General features: G+C 43.7%; 1 protein-coding gene and 1 long non-coding RNA gene across 3 annotated transcripts; both read right to left on the bottom strand.

The window, feature by feature from the left end:
- Positions 1–1369: 1369 nt before the first annotated feature.
- LOC105281364 lies at positions 1370–3850 on the bottom strand. The gene is made up of 2 exons (XR_894298.3): positions 3443–3850; positions 1370–2396 (listed from the first exon to the last, which is right to left on the bottom strand). It is a non-coding gene; the product is annotated as an uncharacterized LOC105281364 (long non-coding RNA).
- An 873-nt stretch (positions 3851–4723) lies between these two features.
- LOC105281363 lies at positions 4724–10471 on the bottom strand. Of its 2 annotated transcripts, none has more exons than XR_894296.2 (2): positions 9225–10471; positions 4724–6339 (listed from the first exon to the last, which is right to left on the bottom strand). XR_894296.2 is itself a non-coding variant. In XM_011342514.2 (2 exons), exons 1-2 carry the CDS (start codon positions 10279–10281, stop codon positions 5873–5875), a joined length of 474 nt encoding a protein of 157 aa, XP_011340816.2. In that variant the 5' UTR covers positions 10282–10471; the 3' UTR covers positions 4724–5872. The 2 variants fall into 2 exon arrangements, 1 of the variants encoding a protein (XP_011340816.2); XM_011342514.2 differs by having other exon boundaries at positions 10275–10471.
- Between the last annotated feature and the right edge of the window lie 15028 nt (positions 10472–25499).

Genomic DNA, 25499 nt, shown 5'->3' on the forward strand with positions numbered 1-25499 from the left:
GAACGAAATCGGAAATCAACGATTCATTTGCTCGGAGCGTCTTTGTTATCAAATTAAAATGTGAAATCGTTGTAAGCCGAAGGCTTTCGCGGATTCCCGCGAGTTTTCCCAGACGCTGGCGCATCGCGTTCGTATTTATGCACACTCGGAGAATTCCGTGCAGAAACTATTATGATTCCGTTTCAACGCAGTTATTACCGATGTCGGCTCGGTTAAAACTCACTCTCCCGCGAATAACTGGCGCATACAACAGCTCTGTTCGAGGAGAAGCTCAAACTTTCATGAGTACGTTTTACGTTTTGCTTAAACATTTTTTCGTGGCTGATAACTCCAACATTTTGTTGCCTCAAGGCTCCACGTGGAATGATGCATACAATTCACCCCTTGAAATTCCGCGGTTTGTCGGTTTCGTGAAAAGATCTGGTTTTAACATTAACTACTGCTATTGCACAACACATTTTCATACATCAGCTGTAGATTTCGATGATTTGAGACGATGAGGTTCTCAGAATTTCCAAAATTAAGTGCTGAGTATTAATATCGTAATATCTAGATTCCTTACCCCCCGCAACCCTGATTTAATGGGTAACGGACAATTCGACGTGGCGCATCGTCGAAAGTGCGGCCATAGCGCGGCTCGATTCGTCGTAAACGCAAGACTTTAATTCGCGAGGGAGAACCGTGAAAATAGAAAGACCGAAAGTCTCTCGTGCTTCTCGACAGGAAGGGATGGGAAAAAGGATAGATCGTCCGAAAAAGATAACCTTGCGGGGGTGATGACGGCGACGTTAAAACTTATAGTCGCTTTCCTTTATGCCTGCCGTCGATGGATGAGCGCGGAACGGCGTGAGAAGAGACGTGGGAAGATCGGGAAACTATCGACCACGGTCGACGGCCACGTGGAGGCGGCTCTGGGGACGGTTAAGGGTTGGAGACGGCGGGGGTGGCAAGGAAGGCCCGATCATGACTGCACAGCTCGCTAAGGAATTATGGATACCATTATACGAGAAAGATTAGAGGTCCTCGTAATATTTTTATTACCTCGTCTCACACGTACGGTAATTCACATCGTCGGGTGATCTTCACACAGACGAGCGCGCGCGTGCACGGACACGACACAAATTGCGACCGGAGTAGATCGAGTCTGAGAGATGGTGGTGGCTCCGGCCGCATTAAGAAGAGATCACCAAGGGTAAAAAAGGCACCGAGAGAGATCGCGACGAGTATACCGACGAATAAAAGTGCAATTCCTCTTATTGTTCTGTTGCAAGAAAGCGCTCGTTTAATTCGTTTAACTTCGAGATATGTTATAAGTATCAGAGGGACCTTCAGATCTTTGAGATTACGCAAGTAAGGGGAAATTGATTTATGCTCATTGTCATAGATTTATTTTGTCATTACAGATATTGACTTATAAGTCACATGATTTCATTACAAATCGTACGAAAATTTCGCTAACAGGAATGCGTTGCGTAATATGATATGATGCGTTTAAACGACAAATGATGCAAATGCTGAGCGTAATTACATTTTTTCGACTTTGGTCTCTATTACAAGCGTTCGCTCGTCGAAGCCCTTTAAATACCGGGATATTATTAATTCACCGGACGGGGCGCAGCTCCGCCGCATCCGATGATCGCAATTCTAATTGCACGTTAATAAAACGACATTTCCGATTCGATTTCAACGCGCCGTGAGGGATATTATGCAGTTTTAACTAGGAATAATATTTTTACACGTTCGCCTATATGGTGGAAATGTGCGTTGGAAACCGGATACATTTAAAGTCGCGAAACTCGCATATCAATGTGCAATGCACAATGATTGAATCTCTTCCTGTTGACCGCGCGCGCGCAAGCGAGTCCGTGGATTACATTGGAATGAGTCAGACAGGCGAATCGTAAATTTAAAATCCGCTTCGCACTCCGGAATTCCATCCCTGCTGCTATTACTGCGACGAGAAAAATGCAAACCCTGTATTTTTCCTGCTCGTCACTGGATGGTGCGGCATAATGAAGGTGTGATTCAGTCATCCGTCGAATTTCTACAGCCATTGCGATACCCTCACGGACACGCCGGGACACATGAAATCGTTTCCATTCAACAACGAGGAATCGGCTTACCCCCAGTACAATGGCTGGCGCAGAAACGATTTTCCCCGGGGAATCGTGAAAAGGAGCAAACCTCCATAACGGACTTACCACATCCGAACAATCCGACACCGGTTTGAAAGGCTTTATATCCTTTTCACTGCCCCGCTGCACCTGATACCTGTGTCACCACGTCGAATTTTACGCCACGACGACCTTCGTCAGCTGCATACGTAATTGTTGTGGCCGATTCCTTTCCGCAAAGCACGTAACAGTTTTCTTCTTTGATCCAGTCTTCAGATAGCGCTGAATGAAGAACTAGTTTAATTGTATCTTTTGTCTCAAGTTATTCCGTGCAGTTTTGTTACTGATTATTAATTTTTCCTATCATCTTATTCCTCTTTTCATCTGTCAAATTTCTGTAGATCTACGCTACTTATCGTGGATGATCTTTCAGTTATGTTTACTCTTGCGGAATTTTGCACCGACACTTAACGTCAAAAACAGTATCGGGAATATTCAATAAAGCTAATAATATACCTAACTCAAATTTCGGATAACATTTCATGCGGCTTCAATAATAGCCTCCTGATATAACCTTTGTGCACATCATTTGTAGGCCAATTAGTATTGCTCGTGTCACATTCACTCATCAAACTAATTTAATAAAGTAGACAGCTGTCGAATAAACTTCGATTAGCGCGACGCTCGAGATGTGATGGTTGAACATAACGATATAATTTACTTGACGTGTGTATACATACGTTACACTTATAACACGCATCAAACTAAAAATAAAAACATTATACTCGCTTAAATAGTTCGAGCTTTAGCGAGCACGTAAATGTTTTCCGCAGATATTAGCAGCGGGCTTCTAAAATTACGATGATATTTGACGCGCCACTATGATACTCGACCACGTAGTCAAGTGAGATGTGTGCAATCAATAATTACCAACGTAATTAATTACAAGCCTAATTGGCCGAGTATCTCTCCAAGGAGACGGAGGTACAATGGAAACGGAACAATGGAGTGCAGAATTACAGAGGGCGTCTTACATATCCGACGACAGCGGTATGTAGGTGCGTTTCATTGTCATAGTTAACAATGTAATTCGCGAGTTTTTACACTAGTATTAAAACTCGCCTGAAAGAATAAAAAAGAGCAAACGCGACTCGTGGCTTCCACGAGTAAATAGGAGCCGGCAGGGAACGGAAACATCCGGATGGCGAACCCCATCCGCGATTTTCGCAAAAACACTCGAAAGTTCGACAAAACACGAGTTCGCTCGAGGGGAACGTGTGCCACATGAGGATGAACCCGCAGGCAAGAGAGAAAATGAAGGAACTTACGAGAGGAAAAATTTCGAATTCACTTCGCTCCTTGCGATCGCTCCGAGAGACGTCTTCCGCTTCTTTCTTCATCCCTGCGTGATGTCCTCCCTTGGTTCTCCCTTTTTCTCCCCTGTACAGCAAACTTTCCGACATCACCCCGGCTTGCTCACTCGCTTGTTTCCTTGCAATCTACGTTCACATAAATATAAAAACGAGAAGACTGTGAGCCAGTGTCAGCTGGACAGTATTACATTTGGCGTTTTGTCGCCACGCGACATGTGACACGCGACACAAAACTTCGGAAAAAATATAGTGTCTGTTTGCGAGTATGAAGTTCCGGATTATAAGCATGGAGCCCTGACAAAGAATTTGCATAAACATATCAGAAAAACAGGTTTGCTTAATTTCTCAGCATTTGTACATTTCTAATATTAAATTATATATACAGGGTGTCCCGGGTTTTAACCGACAAACTGCGGGAGCATATTCTACTAGTGGAAATAAGAAAAAATTCTTATATCGAGTTTGCTTAGAAATGCTTTATTACAAAGTTATAAACCAATATTGAAAAGAAATATGAGATAAGTGACAACGGAACATAGTGTAGAATTTGGAAGGTCGAAGATGTTTATGTTACGTGTATTCACATGTATTCATGTTCACTATGTTGAAACGATTCAGTATGATTGTTACTTTCACAACAGTAGCTGTTAGATTTCAATCGTCGTGTCAACTAGCAATTACTATCAGAATGCCAAAAGTGTTTTCAAATGAGGAATACACTGATATTCATTTCGTGTATGGATTCTGTGACGGAAATGCACGAGCTGCCGTACGAGAGTATCAACGTAGATTTCCTAACAGGAGAGTACCAGATAGATTTAAAGCAACGAATTACTAATTCAGTTACTGAGATGCAACAACATTTTCAGGAATGTCGTACTGTAACAAATTCCGTACTACGTCGATGTCTAGCTTGTATCGATGTGCAAGGACAACATTTTGAAATGCGTCACTAAATCATTGCGTAGATAATTTTTATTTTTGTGAAAAAATCCGTTGTTACTTATCTCATATTTCTTTTCAATATTGGTTTATAACTTTGTAATAAAGCATTTCTAAGCAAACTCGATATAAGAATTTTTTCTTATTTCCACTAGTAGAATATGCTCCCGCAGTTTGTCGGTTAAAACCCGGGACACCCTGTATATATATATATATATAATTATATGATTCGTACATAGGGAAAGTACAATATATGTAAATTTTAATGTATCTATAAATTAATTATTGAGCTAATTGGCTGAATACGTTTCCATTGGAGACAGAGGCGTTATACAATGGAAACAGAACATTTATTAACAATGAACATTTAAACAAATATATATTATACAATAGAGCAACTAACATAAATGCATGAGGGAAATATGCACATTTGTAAAATATGTGAAATCAAAACTAATAATATCCCTTTTTTTTATATTCGGATATGTTAGCCCAATATCGATCCATAAATCTCACAGAAAACACTTGTCGTTTCTAATTTGCATAACTGCATTAAAGGTAGTAGATTTTATTCCGGTTGAAGGAAAATAATATATTCGTTGATAGCCTCGGGCCGGTCGAACCGGATGGTTCTAATCTAAATAATCAGAAATATTCTGGCATTATTGAATTCTACCGTTTCCGCTGCTTTCGAGATAGACTGCGCGCTACGCAGCAGCAACAACGATAAAAGTGGAACAAACTTAACTTTCCCCTTGCATTTTCGCTACATGCGCCCGATGCATCACGGTTCGCACGCCCCACTGATTCTGTTACGGTCCTTTTTTGTCCTCCTACTAAGGGAGACTAAACTCTATTTACTGCTCATTACAACCTAATGAGCGATACATTAATAAATTTCGACATGCGAGCGTAAACGAAGTTGTTTAGACTTATGGCCGGACCGCTCTATCGAAATTAGGTAAAGTGACTCGGCGGAATAGGAAAACAGGAAAACTACATTCTGGAATTACTTGCTATCGAATGAACAACCATTATTAAGAAAAGCGCAAACTGTTTTATTAACTCATTAAAAGTCTAATTAAAATGCTTACTGGGTATAATGCGTTATATTTAAGCAAAACGCACGTTATTCTTTGCAGGTGCGCGAGTAGTCGCACGTGCGTGGCCCGTTCTAACCGTTCAGTGAGCCCGAAACAGATAATTCGAAATATCTCTGAAATAATTCATTAACTATTCTGACGCTGCGTGCTTGGTGAAACGCATTGGAGATTAGCGACCGTTTTTAATAATTGTCCGTTCACTAACTTCGGAGCTTACTAATTCACCTGCGCGCGTTAATGCATCACCAACTGCATTAAAATACATTTTATAATAGGCCCCGTTAATTACATGTGAAAAAATAATTTCATTGCGCGTGATATAATACGTTTGTGACGCTGGTTAAAACGATAAAACGTCTGTAACGTTTATGAAAGAGGATTGAAACTTTTGCGGAATATTTGTACAATATTTACGTATCTGGAAGGACATGATTAAGTGCAGGCGAAACGAACTGTTTGCCGCAACACGACGACAATGGCAGTTTAAGCGCTCGTACGGAACAGACAATAAATTTCTGCTTGGCATGGGATAAAAAAGATTAAGTTCCCCTTTTATTTTAACATAAGCCGAATGAGATCTTTGACAGACTGATCCCCCGCAATTCGGCTCACGTCCAACGGCTGCATAAATTGTTCGATACCCAAACTTGTCACAAAACGGGAACATGTTTACGGCCATCAGTCTGACTAAGGCTTGATGAATGTGCACAATTTTATCTCCACCACATGACCAATCATATTGATTGTGAGCGCCATTGATTGGCAAGCGAGATTCCCGTTGCGCGCCGTTCTGCTTTTGCTGCTTCCCTGTGACAAACAATAGCCATCATACAAATAACACCGTGTTTCAATTTCTGTAAAACAGAAGAAATATATTATATGATACGCAAGCGTGTGCTCGGGCACAGCTATACCGCAAGGAATTTAATAAATAGTATTAGCCAAAATTGCCTGGCTGAAATGTAACCTCGGTGCGTGCGAGAATGCAATGATCAAATATGTGAAAATTAAATTAAACACATAAAATTACATTTGCTGAAAAATCGCATGGCTGAGAGACGATGCGCGCCTTCTGAGACAATCTTGCGCAACGTTTTAGCATGCGTGTGTTACGTGCACGCACGTAAATTACGCGCTCGTTGTGTCCAAACGAGGAAGACATAAATTACGATCGAATTTGCGTTCTTCGCTGGTGCTCCAGGAAGGTAATGGAAATTTAATGTACTCTCCGCGTTGGCGACAATAAATAACACGAAGATAAGACGCGCGATAAGGGCGCCAATGAGCGGTACCACGCTTCAGCAGGTTAAGGGATGAAGATCGGCGCGACGGATCGGAGATGGGGGATGGTACGTGGAAATCACGACAGGAAATGCGGCTCTTCCCCGTGGCGTGTCGATGTATCGGCCGGCTTTTCCCTCCGGAATGACAAACTTAAGATAACTCGAATAAATGTAAAAGCGAGTGCCCGAGTTTTCTCTAAGTGAAAATCGATGGAGTTTTATTGTGAGTTCGGGGAGCGTTCCGGGGTGGCAATTCGCGCGCCCTTGCTTCACCCTTTCTCCGCCGCGCTCCGGGCAGCAACGGCGGTCCACCCTGCGCCGCCACCCTTTCTTCCTGTCTCGTGTATACGTCGTTTTCTTGTACGAGAATGCTGCTTTTGTGTCTAGACCTCCCCGTCCTCCGAAACGATCGAAATAGCGCGCGCTCTACTAGTTTATTATACAGACTCTTGGCGCCGTTGAGTCCCGCGTGATTGCGTGATACAAACTAGTGATGCACGGCAATGTTTCGCAGGGCTCGCTTGCGGAAACTCGCTCTCCCGCCGAATCTCCTCGATCGATCAAAAAATAAGATTTCCTCGTCTACTCGCTCTTTCGCGGTTTAATCCTTCGATTTCCGGTATTAAATTGCGTGCCAATGCAGAGATAGTAACACAAGGGGGTTGCGCAAGGTTTGCATTAAGCTCGCGAAACTTGTCGATAACTCAACCACTCGAGCCAATCTTGACTTTACGGAAATTTACAGCAGGATATGATTATAGACGGCAACTTAAGAAGGAAAATTATATGTACTTATGTTCAGCACAGCTAGAGACATTTTCGTGTTACTATATGTATGTATAATCCATTTTCATCTGATAAATACACTTAATAAATCGTCGTGTATATAAAATTCTTTCAATATTCCTACTCTCAATATTGCCCTCAATATTTTCCTAGCAAACATCATTAGCTGGGGTAATAATCGTATTTCTATGCTATACCGTAATGTAATTGTGTTCTTGTTAGGAAAATACGCTTCTAAGGCGTCATACAAGTCTATATAATAAATTCTGCACGGAGCAGCCAAGAAATATATTGTCGCAGCGGAAATCGAGAGAAATCAGGACTCCTTGATGAAGTGTAATAACGCCCGCAACCGTAAAGCCATTTATTGAACGAAAAAGACAGGACAATAAAAAAAAGTGCAACAACAGGCGCGATTGCGGGTCTGGCTTCTCGGAATATTGGAACGCCGAGATATTTTTCCGCGACTAAGGGAGTTCATGAAGAAGAGAAAAAAAAGGAAGCGAAACGCCCCCGCCGGCCCGTAAAAATTTTACGATGGCCGCGTTGTTTCGTGTATTGGTCTTTATTTACCCGTAAAAGTTTCATGGTGTTATCACACTTCGCTGCTTGCCGAAGCGGGACGACCTGTGTCATTGGAAAGCGCCTGAGCTCGGAGCCACTTTTACGAACCGGCGCAGCTTTTCCTTCCTGAAAAAGATCCTAAAGCTCGGGCTACTCGATGGTCGAAGTTCCCTTATCGCCGGTTGACCGCGCGAGGCGCATTTGCGCGCGCGTGTACCAGCGGATAATTCAAAATTACTTTTAAAGCCACTCGCTAATCGAGTCTGCCGGAAGTACCGTGGCAGATTTCCCGCCGACTCGGACCGGGATAGCGTTGCGACGCGAACGAATAATTCTCAGGAGGACATTCGAAATACATCGGATAGAATCAACGATGCAAACCGGGACGGGATGTCAGGTGGTGACTTTCTTTTCTTCCCGGTGATTTCGGCAATTGCGGAAATTGCGAGAGGTAAGCGTGCCGGTCCGCACGGCAAAATGAATTTTCGATATCGCAGAGATACGTAACGCACCGCGTGGAACTACGATGAGGTCGCGAGTGCCGTTAATTTATACACGAGTCGCGCCGATGCGATTTTTTCTTGGCGCACGTCATTACCTACTCGCGGAGGGTACGCATCGCGGAACTTACCCCCTCAGTTGACGAACAAAAACTCGCGAGATACATGCTTAACGTTCTTCTCGGCCCTGCGTCCGACGAGCAGCGTGATATATTTCTGCACGTAGTCGCGTCCGCCGTCACGACGACTCGCGCGACTTGGACGCGCGTTCCACCCCTACTGGGTTGTAAAATACTTGTTCCTTGGTTCATCAATTTCGCATAAAGCAGTATGTGCCCGCGCGACAAGTTTCGCGCGTGAAAAAGCAACGGCGAACTTTCCCGGGAGCGGCCATCAACGGATCGAGATGAAATATTCTTGCGGGAGATGGAGAAACGCATAATACAGGATGGTGTCTCTCGGATCGGCAAGCGACAATCCCAGGGTGAAAGTTTTAGGGTGCACGTATGAGAAACGCGATCACACGGATGCAGCGGTGCAGTAAAACGTGTTTATCTACCTGCATAGTCTCACATTCGGTCATACTCTGATGTTTCTTGCGTTTGCATGTATTATAAATCACAATTCTCCGTCAAAGAAATTGATTTTTAGATCCGTTCCTGCCGCATACCCTTCGAGATCCCGTTGTTTCCGGGTGTGTTTTCTGGGTGTAGTGAGAAGAATTATTTATAAATGAGATAAATAAAATTTTAACCGCGCAAACGAAGAACCTTGTTCCCTTCTCTCTCTTTCCCTCTTTGTCTCTCTCTCCCTTACTCATTTGAGTGGAGAATACGAGTTCAGAACACAATTTCGCTATTACGATAATGAACCCGTAATGAAGCAAAAACGAAAATCACGTCAGGTACTAGAGACAGGCGTGTCCTTATTGTGTTTGTACAATGCGGGGCTACCCTCTCGGCAGGGGCGCACGATAAATCGCTTGTAGTTTTCGCCCTCACGTGACCTATTTGCCTGGCCGGGGATAATAATTTTATTAATGCCGTTAAGGTATCGCTTTGTCCCTCTGCGTGCGAGGCGGCGATTTATTCCGCGGCCATTGTACGACCCCCAGTGTTTTTATCCTTCGCAATGGCGGCGCGGCCGGCCGAAAATTTCACTCGGACACGTAGTACTTTCCTTAATAGGACGCAATTTTCCCCCGATGGAGAGAAACGTTTCATAATTGACGAGTACTCGCACTTTAACCCTCGTTACCTGTTCCCCTTTACTCTCTCTTGTTTCCTCTTTCTATCCGCGTTTTTCTTCTCTCTCTCTCTCGCTTTTCTGCCTCATCACTCTAATACGCACACACACTGACGTTCTCGTTCTTTTGTCCCGGCCGCAGTTTGAAAAATCCAAAAAGTCACGTTTCCGGAATGATAATCAAGCGGCACTATCGCGTTTAATTGTACAACGAAAAATGTTTGCTCGCTGTTAATGTCACGTTTTGTCACCGGTAATATTTTACGCCTTTGCTGCTTCAAAAACTTAACATACCAGACATCCAGTACACCAGATATATCGAATAAAAATATAATGCACTAAAAAATATAGTCTCTTTCAGTACCTCGCATCAGGGTTTTTATGGGCGACGTCGGGTCAAATTAACATTCAAGAGGGTATTAATTGTGTACGTCAGATTCAGCTGGGTAACGTGTGTGGTTACGCGGAAACCATCAAGTTGCTTTTGAAAATTGTAACGAGGCAGACGAGCAAGTATCAGCGGGCTCATCCAAGTTGGACGACGTGAGAACTGTGTAATGCAAGTAGCGCGGCGCTACTCTGCAAAATTCTAAATTTACGTCCGTGGAAAAATTCATCGCGCCCGTTTATGCGCGCCGTAAATGCGCATAGAAGTAGAACGCGGTTATCGTGCTTTTAATCAAGCATGATTTTTATAATTCTATATATAGCCGTTTGCTATAAATAATGCGAAAATAAAACAAGCGTCGGCCATAAGTTCAAAAACTGATCAATGACACACTGTAAAGCTCAATAGAAATATTTCTCTATATTTTTACAGATATATTTCCAATTAGTGCATTGCGTGATAAGCTTTCAAAGCGCAGCTACGTCGATGAAATAAAACATCCGGGACCTTATGTATAGCGGCGAACGACGTTAATTGATTTTTGCTTAGCTGTATCAACTTTCCTGGCTATAAACAGATCGGCAAAAACGAATAACGCAAGTATCGAGGCACAAAGGGTAAAGGTGAAAGAGAGAACACGGCGCAGAGATACGCTCTGCTGGTGCATGTTCGCCGCACGATGTTTCACATAAAACAATCGTGCTCGCGTTAAGATCCCCCGCAAAAGTCCCCGTATGCATGATTCAACGGTGCACCGTTCATAATTCAGAAATATCCGTCCGGCGATACGGCGGCCGGCCGCTAGTTTAAAACCGTCGGAAATGTATGCATGTTTTACCAGTAGCGAAGAGTCGGGCAACGTCAAAAAGAAAGGACGGCGCCCGGCACGGAAGATAGATACGCGGCGTGGAGGGTTGCGAGGAGGGCGGCGCATGCATGGGGAGAGCATGGGAGAATTGCGGGAGATTGTTGAATCAAAAAGTGCACCGGAATCCCCAACGAGGCAATGCAATCCAGTCGCGAACGGATAATTACATTTCGCGTAACTTGATCGAAGCGTGCATGTATTTTGGAAGGGGCTGTGATCTGTTTTGCAACTTTTTCGCTTGTTCGTTTATGTCGGGTCAATCGCGTCATTCGTATCGCTCGCGTGATGCCACGAGGATAAGATATGAAAAAGGGAAGAGTCGGAACCGGGCGGATACAAGGTGCACGAGGGTGTATGGCGCGGCGCAGAAACAAAGCGGATAAAATGGGGGATTGCGCGCACCCTTCCTCCTATGATCGGATCGTCGGTATCCAGTTGGGATACTCGGATACTACGGTAATAGTACTGGAATTTCTGTTATAGACTGTACATGGCCGGTAACCCGCTACGCAGAATATAAGAGGGTAGGTATAAAGTATCTGGCGCCACGTTTACGATGTGCTTCCTCCTTTTCCACTCGATCTTTTTCGAATGCTCAGCGCACCGTAGCTACGCTTTCAAGGATCTATTTGTCAAAGGTAGTTTGTAGTAAATACGCTGCTACCAGATGGTAATAAATGTTTAAGCTAACTAAAGTGCTATATGCAAGAAGAATTATTCGCAATTGCTTCTTCTGGAAATTTCTTTCATGTTACGTATAACAAATAATAAATGAACTCACTGATGAACTAGCCGGTGTATTAACATATTTATAGAAATGCATATTGCATATTTATTCGTTAGTTATCAGGAGCGTTACAAGAGCGATGGCAATTACGCGAGGTATTACAAGATAAGACCCCCATCCCCCGCTCAGTCACTCTAAATTTAAAACCAACTTAATGCATACTATTTACATGATGCGTAATATGAAATGCATACGTTAAAGTCGCCTTTAAAATGAAAATTAGTGTATAAGTAACGGCTTCTGTCATCGTCGCGATAGAAGCCAACGCAAATAAGGGCCCAAGGGATACGCGAAGCTATTATGAAAAGTTACTTCATGCGCGAAGTTAGTGGCTCGCATTTACATTTTGCTAACCGAGGCTGCCGAATATGCAAACCGACAGTTACATAAAATAAATATTCGCGAACGATCGATCGCGCGATCCATCGTGTTACAATCGATGAAAAATCTTCCTTTTTTCGCTTGCATTTATTTCTTTTTCACACATCATTACACATGCAGAATCCACAAAATATTTTAAAAGTTACCTATTACTAGCAATAATAACTTTATATTCAATTTATTTAGTAACAACACGCTAACATAGAATTTAATCTACATAATCTAACATAGAAATTCGATAATTATCTCCGCCATATACATCGGTCTAAAAAGAGATATATACATTATTGTATATAGATATATTATATATAGATATATATTATCACACATAATTGATAGCAATATCCATCGACATTCCGGACATCAGCTGTGACCCACTTGTCAACCACACTAATTAATTTACCAGACGCAGCGCGACGGTGGTCGAACGACGCCCGAAATCCAATTTCCGATAATCGGCTCTTTTGTGGGCGACTGTACCGTCAGGGACACCCTCGAGGACGAGGAGGCGACATGCCGACGGCGAGAAAAGATCGTGGCAGGATCGTCGTCCGTCGGAGAGGAGCGAGGAAGACAGAACGGCGAAGTCGTCTCGTCGTCGAGGAGCATCTCTGGCGCCAACAGTTACGACGCGCGGCGTCTTCCTGTCTGCATCCCGCTGTAACTGGCGCCAACCGGACTACCGACCTCGGGGGTTGCGCCCGTCCGCTCCTCCAACCCCTCGGGATTCCACGCCGAGCGCGTCACTCGGTGCATCACACACTCGTTGCAATCCCCCCGCGAAACTCTGCGAAATTTTCGTCGACGTTACCTCTTCGACTTCATCCCGCGGTCTAGACGCGTTCAGCGCGATGGTGGTCACCGTCGTTCCTGACAAAACAAAATCTCGCACGGACTACATGATGGATCGCACCGGCGAGCTCATTCGACCTTAACACAATGGAGAGAGAAAAAAGGAAATGGAAAAATAATTTATAACATTTCGAGAAAATTCCTCTTTAGAGAGATGAGATGAAACGTCACGTATGCTATTGAATTTGTAATCATTATATTAAATTATTTGTTTTATTATTGATATTTATACAAGAAAGTAAGACTATATAAAAGAAATTTTGCGAGATACGAATATTCTTGTAATTATTTTTTCAACATGAATTAAATTTGCTTTCTCTTTCACATTTACAGTGTATAATGAAACATTTGTTTCCACTTTATATCATTTCACATCATTTCACGTCATTTGTTTCATTAATATTTCAAGCCAGCAAACCGACTAATAATGCTTATATTATTTAACATTAAAATTTCAATACTTGAAATATCGAAAATGATGTGTCGCTTGTGTTACTTAATATTAAAATACGGAAGCTATAATCTAACTATCACAATTAATAATACCTCGCTTTTGTTATTACAATTAATAATACTTCACTTTTGTTATTCCTCATATTAAATTTAATGCTATCAATTTTAATGAAAAATAGGTACGAGTATACATTAAATCACACTATTAATAAATAATCATGTACAGTTATGCATAAACACATCAAACGCGTGTATTGTTTTCATTTTTAATTTTTTCTACGCAGAAAGATGACTCACGTCAGCTCTGCATCAACCCTTGACCTCTTAGACAGCAGTTTAGGGATGGATGTTGGGGTCGACGGGTGTGTGCGACCCACCTGCACCGATCGATTGTGAATTCCGGTCGAAGAATCTGTTTACCCGAATTTCCACGTCGCCGAAAGGAAATATTCCGTGTACGTGACCATGTTCGCTCGCGGGCTCGTTGATTCTCTCTCTCGTTCTCTCTTTTTTTCTCTTTTTCGTACGCGACGGCGGATATTCCAACCCCCTACCCGCGTATCGCTGCGGAATCGCGTTTCCGGAATCGGCGCCGAACGGATCGAAAACAGTTCGGAAAATTCGGACAACAAGTAAGTTCCGGAAGTTTCGCGCGTCAAAGGACTCGCAGGAAGTCGCGGCGAGGCACGAGCGAGTCGGTTGCGGGCACCACGGCGCGTGATTCGTCGTGAAAGCGTGATGCAAACTTTCCAAGTGGATCATCCAAGCTTCTCTTCGACCATCATTTATTTGTCCCCGTTCTTAGCCACGTACGCGATCGTCGAGAAAGCGGCGACTATCGCGAATCCCCGCGCGAGTGTCGAAAGTCGCCGCAGTCTTCGCGGCGACCGAGGGATATCCGCGAGATCCGCCACCGCCCACCGCACTAAGCGTGTTTACGCCACTAGACGAGAGAGGGATGAGAAAAGGACAGGATGTTTTTCGAGATTGCTCTCCGCAAAGAAACCGGCTTCCGTATGCCTGCCCTCCATGATGATTTTTCCAATGACAAGGAAGACGGCCAAGCAGAAAAACATGTTTTTCACTCTCCGCATGCGATCCGGTTATTTCGCCGATATCAAACCAAGACGCCGGCAAAGATGGTATTATAAGAGTATATAAATCTCGCGGGGCACGATAATTGCGATAACTTCGCTCGCGACTAGTTCTCGTTATAATTGTAACATCGGTCTTTTGTAGCCGGGCAACGTAACTTCGATCGTTTGTTGCGGCGGAGGATGCGAAATGACCGATCCGGGGGAAAACATCGCGCATCGAAGATTAAAAGGTCAGATACTACCCCTGGGGGATTGGATCGTTCGGCCGGAGAAGGTAATCTCGCGCTTAATCGGCAAGGAAACCCAGAAACGGGAGATCGCAGGATCATCGAGTCGTGGTTGGCGCGACAAGTTTACGAGCAAAACCAGCCGCGGCGAGAGGTTGCACATATACGTGCGCTGGTATTTGTGCGATGTCCCTGTGTCGATAGATATGCATGAAACAAATGTAGGTGTGTGTGCCCCGTAGTTACAACGCGGGATTGCGGTTTACGTAAGGGAGGGCGGCGAAAGGGGTGGCTGCGGAAAGATGGCACGTAGGTACGCGGTAAGATTTAGCGTCCGCGGTTCTCATGCTTGGTTTGCGCTAATGTCTTGGCAAAGTGGTCCTTATATATTTCTAGAATTAATATAATGGATGTTGACAATTTCGGGTGCGAAGGCATTTAAATGAAAAGCAGTCGCAATAAAGTGGCGGTAATGAATTATATTTTCAGATTCTGCTCTCGGCAATATTATTCCAATAAATGGAAATAACGGGGGAGTTTAAATCACTCGCTCTCGTTCTCTCCTTTTCTTTTTTTGACTAAAAATGTAGATGAGTTAATTCAGTCTAATTGATAGAAAAACAGAATTAATAATTTGCTTCCCGCAGTAGTAATATAATCATTAAAGTAACGTATTTATTCTGAATTACGTAAGTTCCAAAGTTACGCCCGCAAATTTGAGAGCTGGAATATAACTCGAAATTTCGAGGAATTTTATTAACACTATTACTAGCTTAGTTAAGTTGAAGTTAATGGCAACTTTTTCAGAGATAATCTGATCTCTCCAACTTGAGCCACTAATAATTTCCACACTTTACAGATACTACTTTACAGATACACTTATAGATATTAAAATGCGGATCTATATCTCAGGCATCCGCCTGAGATATATCTAGTATATCTCAGTTGCCAAGTTTCATTTTAGCGCACTTGACAATCATATCCCTCGATAAATCACAAAGGATTTCCCTGTTGCGAAGGTTGATCGCTACTTGGGCGCGGAAACTGCATTTGTATCAGTCTGCCACAATCGTGTTACTGTCTACGTAATTATTGGATCGATACATAAGTAATGAGATACTATGAAGACTTACACGACTAATTAACATGATACCTTTCAGCGAATCCGTATAAATTTCATTGATTCATTTATTTCAATAAAGCCTCTCGTGTCTATTGTCACGTGACTTGATTCATCGATGGATATTACAGGTTCAATTAAAGAGTAATGTAAAATTGTTTAACGCATGAAGGGATGCTATCATGCGAAGGAAATCTTATGTAACGCCGGGATCACGTGAGCCGGTGTTTAAAACTCGGCGCACGAAAGCTCTACCTCCATTACTTATGCATCAAGCCAACTTCGATACATACAAAATTGGGGAGCGATTAAAACAACGTATCCCGGTAGCGGGAATATAAAGCAACGGGAACGGCCAGGAGGCAAACGAGAAAAAGCTTCGTTGATGCACGAGAGAGGAGGAGAGAGAGGAAGCAAGACAGAGAAACAGGTGCAGAGCAATGGAGAGAGAGAGAAACGGCTCTAGTGGTGGCCGCACGCTACCACAATATTCCTTGTGCGAATTCCCACGAAACTCGACCCTCCCTTATTCGCCTTAGTGAGATGTCAGACTCGAAAACAATGCGGCCCACGTACCGAAGCCGAGGAATCAAATGGCGGTGGAATACTAAACACCCCGGAATACTTACCTTCGCCATACTCCGGTGCCTTGGCACAAGTAGGGGTCCTCTCGACCACCCTCGTGCACGTACGGCCACGTGACTGACTCTTTTCGACCATCGCGTCCCGCGCTACGTAGTGGAGAAACCGCCTAATCCTTTAAGTGCTAATCCCTCAACGAGAGCGCGGGCGAAATGCATCCCCGGATTCGCGCGAGCCGAGAGATGACGTCTAAACTTTCAAATTTCACCCCCGATTCAACTTGAAAGACAACGGAAGACGTCCAACCTGTCTCGACATGACAGATAACTTTGCTATATCTTCTTTCGACGTGATACATGAGAAACTTCCTTTTTCACTTGCCAAACAGTGCAATAACTGCATATTGAAATAAGCATTAATGTAATCTAATCTTGATTTAATAAATGTCTCATCTGACAATTCGGATATTCGCTTTTTTATTATGTGACAGAGAATTGTTCTTCATTTTAGTTGATTAAAAGTCACAAAAACTGATTCTCTTCTAGTATTTTTTATTCCATGAATTTAAATTTTCAAAAATTTATGCGCACTTTTCTGTGTCGCGGACTAATAAAAAGTAATAATATTTGACGCTGAAAATTTCATAGGAATCTAGGACGGGAATCTAGAATGTAACTTGTGGAAAATGGTCGTTTTTAGACTGAAAAATACGCGCCCGCTGCGAGCCAACGGATCGCTTTCCGCTCGGCGAATGTCCCGCAGATCGAAGCGGTGTCTCGAATATGATTGTTTGGCCGAATCTCAACGCCGCGCGCGTACGATACGCGAACACATGGCCAATTTATTCGGCGAGCACGTCAAAAGAGCTCAATTAACGCAAACGCGACGGGCGTACGGGCGCTATCGGTGTCTAGCACGTGAACAAAAATAACGAGCGAAAATAGCTGGGTCCTTCCTCGCGAGTGACGGATCGGCTACGGCTAGAATACAAAAATAGCAAATAAACCGACGAGAAAATAGACAAGAGGGAAAGACAGGGATAGACAGAAGGACAAGATGCGCGAATGTGCTGGCAAAATGCGGAAACAAAAGAGACGTCGAGTAATTAATCGAGAACCCAGCCGCCATTTTCCGTTATTCCATCATTTTTGTCCGACACCGGAAGTCCCGTGGACGTACGCGTTCACGGTGGAATTTAATGGGAAATGCGCGTAGCCGACCGTCCATTCGCGTTGCGGCGAAACATGACAATAACCAGCGTCAAACACTGTAACGTCCGGTCCAATTACCGTCCGCTATGCTACGGTTCATAAAATGTAGTAACTCAATATAGCGCCAACATGCGTGCCGTGTTTGTCGACGCAGAGTGCAGAGATCTCGACGGGTGATCTCGTCGCATTTCGTATGCGCCGTATTACTCGCGATAGAAATCGATGCCCGTGACACGATTTTTAATTTTCACCTCGGGAATTGCTTAGCCGGAATCGCAATTAGAAAAGCGGAGGTTCCACCATCATCTGATAACGCGCAGAGTCGGCGATAAATCAAAAAATTACTCTGACCAAGGAAACTTCAGGAACTTGACAATGAATAATACTATGGTGGAAGGTAACTCTCGTCAGTTGAATCTATGAGAAATTATGCTTCTCGTGATTTTAACGAATTTACGACGGACCGAGCTGGCCTCAAAATTGTGGGCGAAGCGTTTAAGGAAATACGTATGAAAACGTTCAAGGAAATCATCCGAACAAAAATAGAAAAAGAAGTGCGCGAATAGAAAAAGAAAGAGAGAGAGAGAGAGAGGCTGACGGGGGTGGCTGGGGGTGGGAGTGGCGCCACGACAGAACGGGAGATACGAAGCCGCCGCGGGTCGAGATAACTTGCAAAAATAATAATGGCCGTGAATACCGTATTACTCGTTCGCCGGAGTTCCACTCCGTTATCGGCTTTCGTGTTTGCGAGAGCGAAAGAAAGAATTGAGGAGAGACAGAGAAAGAGAGGAGGCGTAAGGATAACGCTGAATAAGAACCGGGAACAGAGAAGGGGTGCAAGAGGGCCTTGCAGACCGGCTATAAGAGAGAGAAAGGTTACACCCACCTTCGCAGCTATCGGCGAAGATATTTGCCGTGGGGCACCGCGCGCGCCATCATTAGAATCTACCCCCAGGTATCCTCGCGGCTCTTTGTGCCCTCCGAGGGCGTACCGCCCCCTCAGACCATCCTCGATCCGCTGGTAGATCGCCTTTCCAGCTTGCCGCGTCTCTCCCCTCCGGCGGGTGCCCCCTTACGCGCCCGCGCATCCAACGTCGTGAGCGGGCGTGAATAGAGTCTTCTTTATCAATGCTTTGAAATCTTGGCACCGCCGATGGGTATATAGGTATATATAGGGTAAGGGATGATTTCGCGGCTGGCGCGGCGGAAAGGTGGATGGAAGTGGCGCGGCTACGCGGAAAGCTGTTTCGTGGGACGGAATTAGATTTGTTAAGGCTTTGAAACGCGTGACGCTGCACGAAGATGTTGAAAGACGCCTCGGAAGATTCCTCGGGGGTAGGCGCGCTTCCGTAAATTATCTCCCTCCAATGTAACGCCTACGTAGAAGTCGATATCCACTTTAATTTGCTAATTTATTTTAATCCCTATGCAATTAATTGATCTCGCGAAGAATCGAAAAGTAGATATGTGGAAGCGTTAGATACAAAAATTGAGAAAGAGAGGAAAGAAGATAGTGACAATATTGCACACCAATTTGTACTAGTTAGAATCAGACAAGAGCCATTTATTAAAATTAAAGTAATAATATGATACTATACCTAATTTTAAATATTAAGTTTTCGATACGAGATGAGTAAAATATTATTTTATTATCACATGTTATTTTCATATGCGCGATATGAAATAATTAACGACTGGTAATGTATATCTTACGTTATATTTAAATAAGATTTAAATAATTGAAAAAAAGTATTAATTAAAATCGTAGCCTTGCAGATATGAATTTTACAATAACACACGTCCATTTATTTTAATCTTATTAAATTTTGCGCTGATATTACATGAAATGTCTCTAATATATTAAGATAGCTTTACTTTTTTTGCTCTTCTGACATCGCTGCTACCTTTAGTAACGCCAAGTGCCGCAAAGGGCTTCTCCAAGTTGGCCCGAGGGACCGCAAAGAGAGGAAAGGAGGGACAACCCCGTGACAATGTCGCCGTCGCAACAATTTCTGATAAATACTACAAGCGTCGCGGCTGATGCGAATCGAAGGTGTTCGGCGGAAGGATAAAAATGGGATAGATAAAAGCGCGGAAGCTTTCACGGCGTAAGTGCGAGCTCTTAGAAAGTCGAGCAGGAGGGCTCCTCGTGACGCCCACTCGGAGTCTGCGTGTACCGAGATTTACTTGGAGTAAGCTCTCGCGCGGTCGTGAATGAGTTCTTTGAAAAAAACGGCACGGGCGTCAAATTTGATTCCGCCCGGATTTGCGTAATTGCGTTCGAGATAACGTGATAAAATCTTCGCTCATGTTACGATTTGCTGGATGGATTTGGAGGACAATCTCAAATGGCGCTCCCAATCGGGACAGGTATACGCATGGACGACAATGACGCAAATTCGCGTACCGGGTGCCCGGAAATTCCCGGTGACCGGTAACGCGCGCAAAGCATTACTAAAGCGCTGTAATGTTGATTAGTTTAATGGCTTTTGATTTAATGGCCGGGTTGCGACCACGGCCGCGACCTGTCGGCGCGCGCGTTGCTCCCGTAATCGGCTGTCGCATTGCATGCGACGTGCGGAACGACGGCGCTTTTCGCTAATACGCCGCGCGGCCCGGCGCTTCGCTCGTGATTACAGCGGCGCAAATATTTATCAGTTTATTTAAAAAGCGTTTCCCCGGGGACCGAGAAGTGTCCCGGCCAATACGATAACGCCGCATCCTCGCCGCGGCTCGCTCCGGAAACGCTCGCCACCATTTCGCAAACGCGTCCGCGCTGTTTACCCGTCATCATTCGATCTGTGTTACGTTTCAATTGTGCCGACGTGTAACGCGCGAGAGCTTCGCCAGTTCGCCAACTGCAATTAATCCGACGTCGATTCCCGCGCGCTTCCACGTCACTTCCGTTTCCCCGCTCGCGAAATCGTCGATGACAAAATTTCTCGTCGGGTGCATATCTCCCTTCATAAAGATCGGCACGCGCGAGCCGTGGTGTTCTCCACGACGTCGTCGCCTCGATAGAAAAGTGCATCTGCGCCCTTCATCTCTTTTCTATCTTGTTCTCTCTCTCTCTCTCTTTCTCCCGACTCCCTTCGACGGGTCTTCGACACCCGCTTCACCCGCATTCTTTTTTTATTTACCCTTTATTTGACGCCTGACACGCGACGCGCGTAATAGAATAACGGCCTCTCCGACGGCGGAAGTGGCGCGCGACGATCTCCTCTGACGGAAGACAAACTTCAATCAATGCCGCCGGAGACAAAAGACGTTCGAGAGCGGAAAGACGACGACGACGACGCGACGACGACGACGACGACGACGACAACGGGCTGCTTCACGGATTTATCTCATGAGCGCCGTCGATTTCCCTCCACTTTCAAACCTTTCCGCGAAATTTCGCCCGGAACTCCGTGTCGAGGAAGATTGGCCGGTGACGCGTTTAGCTTACGATATATTTTATGGATATCGAGTGATTTCGGCGTACTTTCTTTAGCACGCTCTGCCCTCGAAGCCGAGCCGAGCCATTTCAACGGGAAACTTCGTGCACGGGAATTTTTTTTCCGTCGATATACGCTTGAAGAATACGTTGCAAGTTTCATGAGAATTTCAGCGGAAATGTCGCTAATTCAATATGAATAAACAAAATTGACAACATGTTCCTGCAAACGTAATTCACCCGCTTGAATATTTTAAGAATGCCGTTGACGTTGACGAGAGCGTCGCAGGAAAATTCTTATTGTTGTCAATATCTCTTCGAAAATGCCTTATAAATGTTTAAAGCAATTTTTTCGTTATATTTAAATAAAATTGAATACACATTTAAAAAATACGATAGATACGATATGTTGAAGAAATACGAAAAGATATGATTAAATTAACTCTAATGTGTGTGTGTGTGTGTGTGTGTTGTGTTTGTGTGTATAATGTACTGATTTAAACTGCTGAAATTGTGACGTGTATTTGATTACTTACCCTTTTCTATAGATTTTTAGTAATATGTCTGGCTCACGTGTTTTTTATGCTTGCGATTACCGTCTGCGATATTGCATTAAGACTAATTCCCAGAACGTAATTTACTCACTTTCGGAGATCACGTTCTACATTAGACAAGTGAGAAACTTTTGATCTGATTACTATTTTGCGCTGAAGAATATATCGAGTATGTAATTTCGATCGCTTGAGATTTATCTGCAACTTTTTTATCTTGATTTGCTTCGGTTCGATACGTGCTATAAAAGGATGTTTTTGTTTAGTCGCAGAAAAGTATACGCATACATATTTCTTCAATCTATCAACAAATTGTCTTGATCATTTGCAATACTGCATGCAACTTTTACATAAAAAGACTATCTCTTCCTATTTTATTTACATAATTTAATGCTCGTACACAAACATATTAATATTTCAATTTATTTTTAATTCATATATATGTTCGGTTTTTTGGGAAAAGCAAGCGGAATTGTTAGTTTAAGGAAGACTTTAAATAACGCCCGATTCAGAAACGGGCGTTGTTGACAACTCAGATCTTTGAAACTACAAAAGTGACAGAATGTGCAGTGCTTCTTTCAAACTGCTTTCAACGATAATGCTCATCCATCCCTTAGGAATAACAGGACAATCTCTGTCGGAACGTGTCCAACGCATTCCTTTGCACATCACGCGTTCCTCGCAGGATGAATCGAAATGGTCGAGCTTGACGTCGTCTCAAACCGTTTTCTATCGGGGACTCTTAATTCCGTGAGAGAATACGAAAGAGGCAAAAGATGCAGCAGCAGCAGCGGCAGGAAGCCTGTGTGCGAATCTTTCGAACTCACGAGCTCGCCCACATATCTCACGACAGGAACCTGCGACGTCCGCTTTTAGAAATCAAGCCCTTACCTATGACACGTACATTTGCGCCTATCCCCTGTCGGAAACGCCATCGAAAAATGAAAGCCCGCATCTTCTCTCTCTTTTCCTGAACTTTCCTTTAACATCCCTCTTCGTCCCCACGCGAGCAAGCTGACCGGCTTCGGCGTTTTTATGGAGATGCAAAATACGAGAGAACGTGTAAGAAAGAATGAAAAAAACGAGAGGAAAGAACATTATAACATTTTATTATTTTCCGGAGAAACCTAGCATGCATGATGTAGAAATTGCATAATTGTTATACAGTTGTATCACAAGTTGGAAGCTGGGAAAGCATTGAACGTGAATACGAAAAGATGAAAAAGAGCGCAATGAAACTCCAGAAATAAAGAAATGATACCAAGATATAAAGAATGATGTCGAAAAGAAAAAGCAAAGTCCTAGAATAAAATTAGGATTTAAAATAAAGAATAAAATAGAATGTACTAATGGATTAATAAATAAATAAAATAGAATGTATTAATGGATTAACAAATTATTTAATTATTCAGATATTGAGATATATTGATACATACGAAATATATTCAGAGAAAAATAAAACACCTCCATATCTGTTCACGACATGCGACATTGCGCAGCGACATAAAATATTTCCGTTGCATATCGTTTGGCAAGTATCTAAAAAACAATCTCCTCCTGTCTGTCGCAAAAACGATTGAACGTTCGTATTTGGTGATGGTATACGACGACGTTAACTTTCTAGTTTTATTGCAAACGTAGTATTTTATCGTAATACTTGACATTTACGTCGACCGTGTTGGTTACCGACAGACAAATAGTTGAACAAACGGCATGCTCGTGACAAATCTGTTTCCCCGAGTTATAAAAAGTCACCAAAATATGTATCGGATAGAATATAAACCGATCACGGTGCAGGAGTTTGTACGCGCGATATCAAGTGATTAAAATGGAAAAAGATTGTCCACAAAAAACAAGGTTTAATAAAATTTTATTTTATTGTCCACGCTACGCTATGCGAGTTGTTAACGACGAATTAAAATATCCGGTGTAATGCAAATATACAGATTTTTGGGTTTTTCATTCATTTTATTTGGAATAATCCGTTACGTAATATCTCTGCCGCACATAACGCAGTAATCTTCGTCTCGCAAACGTCGAGCGAGAAACAATGACGTTTTTGTTCCGTAAGATCGAGATGCCATCAAGTGGAAATGCATGAATCCGTTTTGCGTAAACCTCGTTTTCCTCTATCCATTGCTGCGCCGAAAACCGCTTCGGGGATCCAGCCTCGCTTTGATAGCTTAAGCGCTCGGCAGGCGAAACGTGCCCGCTGATCCCTACTCTGGAAATTGCACCGCGCTCTTTCCTACAAATCATTTAATTAGTCTTGTTGCTAAACGGATTGCAAGAGGCATATTTGCGAATATATGCGAGGTTGCGCGTATCTAAGTCGAATATTGATAAATGTACTTTAGGGAATAATTATCGAATCGTCGATGCGCGGTTATGCATGGCACGAGACGTAAAAGCCACTGCACGCAAAATTACCGAATTATCTCCCGGATTTTAATCATTCAATATATCGCATATATATCGCAGAGGATGTATGCAAAATAGCGGATCCAACCATGCGCGCGTTTCCTCCAGGATGAAATAGCGTAGAACGGAAGCGAGGGCGTCCCTCTTGATTTACGTACGGGCTAACGCGGACAGATCGGACCATCTATGCGGGACAATGCACCGAAAACTTTCAAATTTGTTCCCTTATCATGCCGAACGCATTAGCACGCGGTGCTGAAACGCTTGGCAAAGCATTATATTTGTCGTTCGCGCGCGCGCGCGAATTCCTCGCAATCAACCCCCGTACGCGAATGCATCCGTGTGCGTGAGTGTGACGTTATGTACGGTATATATGCGTATGTACGAAAGAATTCCACCAACGATGGGGGGTGAGAGCGACGAGACAGCGGGCTGCCATAAGAGGATGGGGTAGATGGGTATTTTACGTTTGAGGGGTTGGTAAACCCCTGATGTATTACCGGCTGAGCCTGCGGAGTCAGCGCTGCCGGTCCAACAAACCGGACAATCCGATTTTTTCCTCCCCTTCTCCTCTTTCTTGCTTTCTATCGGCCTGCTGCCGCGCAGAAAGAGAGACCTCTGAGGGGGAAGAAAGATGGATAGACTCGAGTCGGCACGAAGGCGGAACACGAGCGATGCTCTCCTCCGCCTGCTTCCGCTTTTTCCGTCGTCACGTGCGCGTTTATGAGGTCCGTGCGTTTCGCGGGGTGCGCCGCGTTTCCGCCGGAAACGGTGCAAATTGTAATCCCGGCCGAGATGGGATCGAGATATTAGCTATACGTTTTCTTTTAACGATACAGCGCAAACACGCTGATAGCAAAATCCCCTGGAGCATGGTATCAAGAGACACGGTAGTGTCTCGCGTCAAGTATACGCGCAGCGCGAGACCGCACCGTGACTCTTTTACGCGAGTATAATATACAGGGTGAGGCACCTAAAACAGGCCACCTGAATATCTCGGCTGTTATTGGTGATAGAAAAAAATGTGTCAGACCAAACTTGCATGGTTTCGAGGGACACATAATTTGTTCTAAATAATTTTTTATTAGGTGGACGCGTAGAGGTCATATGAAGGTCAACTTCGTTTTTTTAAATGGTATGATATGTTTTTTTACGTACCATCTAGTAGAGCGTTTGAAGATGCGCACATTGATCTACAGGTCAAAATCATTTAAG

This window comes from Ooceraea biroi, chromosome 3 (assembly GCF_003672135.1).
Source record: "Ooceraea biroi isolate clonal line C1 chromosome 3, Obir_v5.4, whole genome shotgun sequence".
In the NCBI taxonomy this organism is placed as follows: Eukaryota; Metazoa; Arthropoda; class Insecta; order Hymenoptera; family Formicidae; genus Ooceraea; species Ooceraea biroi.